The 6,489-nt window shown below is 45.3% G+C and overlaps 1 protein-coding gene across 1 annotated transcript in view; it reads right to left on the bottom strand.

The window, feature by feature from the left end:
- The window catches only part of T265_08884 (hypothetical protein), a gene marked incomplete at both ends in the record, with an annotated part of 36,281 nt that overhangs the window by 23,089 nt on the left and 6,703 nt on the right, over positions 1-6,489 (bottom strand). The window contains one exon of the mRNA XM_009174806.1: positions 3,272-3,375. Coding sequence (XP_009173070.1) covers positions 3,272-3,375 — 104 coding nt within the window. The remainder of the gene's footprint in view (positions 1-3,271; positions 3,376-6,489) is intronic.

Raw genomic sequence — 6,489 nt, 5'->3', positions numbered from 1 at the left:
TCAAAAGACTTTCAGTGTTTGACCATCGATGTCTTCGGAGCATTGTCCGAATCTGGTGGGAACATCGGATCAGCAATTCTGAAGTACGTCGAATGGTATTTGGGAGAAATAATTCACCCTCGATAGATGAACTGATCACACTGCACAGGTTGCGCTGGCTTGGCCACGTGCTGCGTATGCCCGTCGACCGACTTCCTCGAAGGGCTCTTTTCGCCCAACCATGTGAAGGTTGGAAGAGAGCCAGAGGCGGTCAAACAATGACTTGGCAGCGAAGTATGAAAGCCATTACCAGCAAACTCAGCTACGCTGGTCACTGCTGTCTTCCTGGATGGGGACCCCGAGACGGTCCACATCAATGGCTAGAGACATTATCAGACATGGCCCAGTCGCGCCCTCAATGGCGCTCATGCATCAAAGCTATTGCCTTCAATGCATAGCTCCTTTTCCAAACCCCAAACCCCCACTTGACAGCCCACTGACAGTGCTGGATTTATGCACCATTTTACCAGCTCGCTCGTGCAATGCGCAGCTACCTAACCCCCCCTCCCAAATCATCGGTGAACGAAACTGCGGCAGCTACAACCACCGTACGACGAGTGCCCGGTTCTTACAACTGACAATGATGATGAAATGATGAAGGCGAGTCTCCCGTGGTATTTGAAAACAATTCTGCTACTTTTACCCACATGGAGAGCGTGGGATTTTGAAGTGAAATTTGTTTCCAATTTACTTACTGGTTTGTGTTAAGGCTAATCCAGTCAGAGCGCTTATACGACGTATGGGCTAGCTAGACAGAACTTTCTTGTCAAAGTCCCTGAGGGTTGCTTCAACTGGCATGTATACAGAAAGGGTACCTCCCCAAAGTGAAGCACGTTTGATCTTTCTCAAGGTTTTTGATGTGCTCGAGAAACCCTCTTATGTTCAGGTGACCGGGTTTTATTCAGTAGTTGGAGGAATTCGGTGGTAGTTGTACCAACAAAGCACTTTGAGTCCTTCACGCGATGTCAGACGCAGTCTACCTTGCTGGACATTTAGCTGTGCTCATGATGTATTCTAAACTGACCAGACTGGAATAAATAGTAGTTTCGGAGCTAAACTGTGCTCATGCATTTTGGAAGTGATGTATCCGACAGAATTCCATTATTTTGCGTGGGTTTCCGATGTATGAGCTTGATTGTTTGCTAGTGTGCGGTTGCTCTCCTGAACATGTTCCGACGTATCTTTTAGAAACCACCAACTCCGGTGTTCAAACAGTAGCTGGAATTAGTGAACCAGAACAAGTCCCCGTTTGCTTTCATATGGTATGGCCTCGACTTAGCGGTGACTGAGGAATTGTACTTGGCTGTGTAAACATATACATGTGCGCTGAAGTGATTGAGTTAATTTCTTCATCAGACGAGGATTGTGATAGCTGTATGGTTGATCACTCAGTCCAAACGAAATCCTTGTCTTATTTCAGTTGAGATTAACCACACCAGCGCTGAATCTTTCTTACTCAACTGGATCAACGTACACACTGAGATTGGATTCTAACTGATGGCGGTGCTGACAGGTTCTCATCCAGCTTTCGGTTAGCGAAGTTGTTTTCAGTAACCCCATGCTCATGTTCTGGAGGCTATATAATCGTTGCTAGCTTAACAGCGCGTATGCGTGAATCATCGTCTCGCAGATTAACAAAACAATTCGTGCTCCCCTTTCTTCACATAACATGCTGAAGACACGAACACCCCACAACCTATCTGACCCTTTCAAATAACAACTATTCCTATGCTCTGCTTTCGGTGTGATCTCCAGAGCCAGCGTTATCAGCAGTAGAACAACCAGTGGCACGCAAAACATCATTTGTCCGAAACGAATCGAAAGACCCCGTATAGTGCTTCGTGTTGTATGTGCATGACAATGTTCTTGAAACTCGGACGCGGCACTGGCAACCAGCGTAGAGTGGACACTCGGATGTTGCCTTTTGGGTCCGTCTTTTCCGACAAATCAGAGGTCATTGCTTAAATATCCCCATGGTTTGAGAAAGAACACAGTGATGAACATTAATGTTTTCGGGATCATCTGGTCAATACATATCTAATGGTTAAAATAGGAGCGAAAAATGAACTGGTTAGCGAAATGGAAAATGTGGAGATGCCACACGGGGGACGCAGATAACTAATCATTCGTCTCCACATTTTGCATTTCACCAACCAATCTTCGCCGCGTATTTTATTTCCCATTTTTGACAGGGAGCTCTGCTTTCGGCTTATCTCCCGCAGGACTGGAAGTGAGTTTTGTCGTCCTGTGATATACTTTATGCCTGGTGTGTTTGCTTGTAAAAAAATTGTGAACGAGATTTTTTCGTTTCGACTGATTGTCAGTGCCCCCAAAATTCGTTCACATTGCGCGCAGAGACAGAACAACCGTATATACAAAAGTACGTCAGGCGGTTTCAGCAACCGGCTGTTTTCGTTGCCTCAGAGATTAATCAGTTCACAATGACTTGGGTCTAACTTTAGCTGTTTTTTGTGCCTCCATCAAATCGCTTACCCAGCTGTCGCCCATTCCCTCTTAATCCCCCTTTCCGGGGTCATTTTTATTGGTATATACTGTGGCAAGAACCAGCCGAGTGATGTTTGAAAGTTTGTCAGACACAGTCACTTAGGTGACGTACGTCTTAGTTAGCGCTGTATCCGGAGTTTATCGCAATACCACCGTCCGTCTTTGATCTATTGTGTGCGACAGTGATACTGGGGCATTTCTGAAGTAAGCATACATGGTATTATGGCTGTTTGTTGTGCGCAGAAATGTGTGCACATTGGCACACGAGTGAATTATTTTCTCGTTAGCAGCGCACTTACGTCATGACTGCGATTTCTTTACCCGAAAGCCAGAGTAGCACCATACGTGTCCAAGTCCAATAGAGGTGATTTTCCCCATAATTTACGGTTTCCTACCCGATTACATATACACTGTTTGTCTGTGTTTGATGAGAAGGTTCCTCAGCTTACTCAGTACCATTCCAGTTGGACACAAGGCGAGGATTTCTTCGGAGTCAGGGCAACTACTGAATGATTCAGTTGAGGATCAGCGTGTGGTCATCAATGCAGATTGTTCCCTAAAATGCCGAGATGTGGTAGACCTGAATCGTTTGAAGGCTTTTGAGGTATGACATTTCCTTTTGTACACGGGAACCTCAACAAGCATCTTATCTGATTTTCTACACTGCCATTTGTGCTCTCCAGTCGTGCCAGCGTCGTACATCCGAGGGAGATTTAGGATCTCTTACCTGGGCCGACAACAAAGCACTCAGTTGTAACACCCCTCCGGTGCCTAGCTGCCTTGCCAACCGAAGGAGGCACGAGGGCTTGAATACTGCCAGGTTGTCCAAGCCTAGACATGGGAAGTTGAGAGGCAGAGATCGGCTTAAACCACGGCCCCTCCGGTTAGTAAATTGGTGCTCTAACCACTTGAGCCATCTCGCCGACAGCAAGTCAGTATACACATTTCGCATAAAGTCAGCCAGCCTCTCCTTTTTTTAACCAGATTCAAATGCTCGCTGTATTGTGTTTGCCAGCCCGCACTAGGAAATCTTAGACATCCTAGAATTGCGAATTCCCAACAGGCCACCGCCTTGAGCCTCACAAGTAAATTGACATGTTCCACTGTATATTGCTTGTCTGCGCTTTTCCTGTGATAAATTAGTTGTTCATATTTTAAGCACCCTGGCACCGAAACCCATTAAGTCATACGCAAACCCAACCTTTAATACGCTCCGAAATCCTTATTTGGATTATTATGATAATGGCATGTTAAACTGTTTTTTGTACCGTGCTTTTTGAATGTTTCCTTCCTCGCCACAGTGGGGAGCAGACGCTTACTGTGTTTCAATTCGCTCACCCTAAAATTGCATCCAAACCTTGCCAATGTTTTATTCCGATTAATGAGGCCCTAGTGTCCTACTCGTCTGCATGCATTCTGGATATGCTGAACAAGTTAAGAGCTTGTATTCCTGATGCCGACCTCCGGAATTCAAACTGAACTCCTTTCGGTTTTTGGTGGCTGGAGATGTTGGCTTGTCAATCGCCTGGTTGTGTATCCGGATTTTCCCAAGGATGGGCGAGTGTTGGCCGTAACGTCTTCAATTGGATTGTTAGTATATTCATGTTTGAGGGCGTCCATCCTCTTCCAAGATAGACCACCGGATGGATACGTTACTCTTCCTTCCTCACCGGTTTCCATCAGGAGTAGTTGGGTTTCAAAATGTCCTTACTTTTGTCACTTGAACTCAATTTGCTTGTTCATAGCAAATATTCACACTAGATTTTTTCGACTGAGGCGCAGGTAAATGTTGAAAACGTGGTAAGTTGACCCCACAGGGACTCCGCATCACTAAATCTTAATCTTCGGCATCGTTTTCAGTCTTTCCCTTCCCCTATATTTGAAACCATAAAACAGCAAACCAGCTCGAATATTCCTTTCTGTTCGGGACAAAGGTTGCGCAATGTCTCGAGTGGTATGAGATCAAGTGGGCGAGCGAGATATTTAGGCCACACCAAACACCACGTCGAGTTACACCTTTGATTTCGTGAGACTCCGATCCTCAATTATCACATCGGGACGCTCGATAAATGTTCCGCAGAGAAATTGGAAAAATTGTCAAAGGGAAACGTTTGGTTCAGCGAGTTAGCAGTCAATAGTTGCTTGAGAGTTTATTGTTTACAATCGTGATTGTGATAGCTTCCAGCAGATCTGGGTAGACAAAAGCGTTTTTTGACGGTTTGGGCTGAGTGGTTGGGTTGCATCAGAGAATACGAGTCGTCCATAGATGATGAGCCGTTTTCTTTGAATGTTGGTGAATAGTGTCTCGAGTAAGGAGTAAGGAAGCAAGAGACAGGCTTTAAATTTTTCTGCAGTTGTTTTGGCCTCTGTTCTTAGCCGGTAATAAACTTATTGTATCGTTTTGTGATGGCCAGCACACGCTCTATTGGGTGCAGGGTAAGGTTTAGCTTCACATTCGTATTGATTTTTTGGAGGTGTCATTTTAAAAATATTGAGTTTCCGGGAAGAATGAGCAGGCAGTACAACGGGATGGTAGTAGGGATATGTTGAACTACCGGCTAGTCATCAAACCAGGCGTGGCAGCCGCGGTTCCCTCATTTTGACGTCGCGCTTGGATCTGTGGACAGCCCGTACATGAACATCTTGGGCGGGTTAGTTGCGGTTGTCAGAGTAATTAGGATTGGTTGTGGAATCGTGACAAATTGAGACCAGATTAGTTCAAGGGTATTCTTGTACCAGTTGAAGGAGAGGGGGGTTCATTACTGCCATTCATAAGAGCCATGCATGCCTTGGAGACTCAAAATAAAGAAGTGTCAGAAGGTCTGCTAGAGGGCACTATGATATGGATTAAACTGCGACCTGTTATAGCAGGCAGCTAAGGGTGGTCACAGTTTCTAACTGCTGCAGTGAGGCAACACTGCTCGATTTCGAAAACGGCCATTGATACTCGGTAGTAGATAGGAGTTATGTGGTTGATGCGAATAGGTGTGAGCATACATGATTACGAGGGGTATTCATTAGATAAAATTTGCACAACTAATGTAGTTCAGAGCATGTAGGGACTACAAATTGGAGAAAAATTTGAGATGCCTGGTGGTGTTGCGTGTTTATTCGATGACGTGTCCCCCAAATTACGCAGTTAAAGTCTGAAGAAAGCCAGGAAGGCTCTGCAAAACGAGTTGCGTGGAAGGCGTTATCTGCGTGTATTCAATGAGCCCCTGTTAGGTGATGTTTTGGATTTCCAGGATGATTGTCCAAGATGCTACAACCAGGGAAAACTCAAGCCAGCAAGGATGTTCGACGAAAGTTGCTTCCATTTTAAGGTTTCTCTTTCCTCTGTTGCTGAAGACGGATTGTGAGGCTCAGCATAGGGCCGAGAATGTTTTTGGGGCAGGACACTCAGTTGAAGTTAAAGTTGTCAAACGTGCGGTCTCGTCTGGGAATGGAAGTGCGCAGCGGGCGGGAATGTTACAAATGAGTTGATAGATGTTTAGAACTCAGCACTGACCAAAAAAGCCAATCAGGTAGGACGAATATAGAGGAGCTTTGATGGTATGGACTATGGGGAGTCAGAGTCCACCGTACACTTACAGGAAAAAGGTGGAGCTTTTGGCATTGTAGCGATGCATGTTACTTGGATGTGGGTTGAAGGATGTTTGTTCGTGAGCAATGAAAATAGTGAACCTTTCAGTCCCTAGCTAGATTATCCTCACTATCGAAGACAGCTATATCGTATCAGGAGAGGTTGTCCCAGTAGCTCGTCTATTCGGGTATTGTAGACATTATTGAGGAAATGAAGTTGGGTGACAAGAATCTGGCATGAAGGATGTGTTGGACGAGGCCAAAACCTATATGACAGACATGGAAAAAAGCCTCACTGTAGTTTGAACTAGGCAGCGACTTTCGCCGTGTGTGTTTGAGTTGTGGAAGCTTATATATATATAT

The sequence above is a fragment of the Opisthorchis viverrini genome, assembly GCF_000715545.1.
Source record: "Opisthorchis viverrini unplaced genomic scaffold opera_v5_243, whole genome shotgun sequence".
Taxonomy (NCBI): Eukaryota; Metazoa; Platyhelminthes; class Trematoda; order Opisthorchiida; family Opisthorchiidae; genus Opisthorchis; species Opisthorchis viverrini.
The sequence above is the reverse complement of the archived record's forward strand: the minus strand, read 5'-3'. Positions and strand labels throughout refer to the sequence as shown.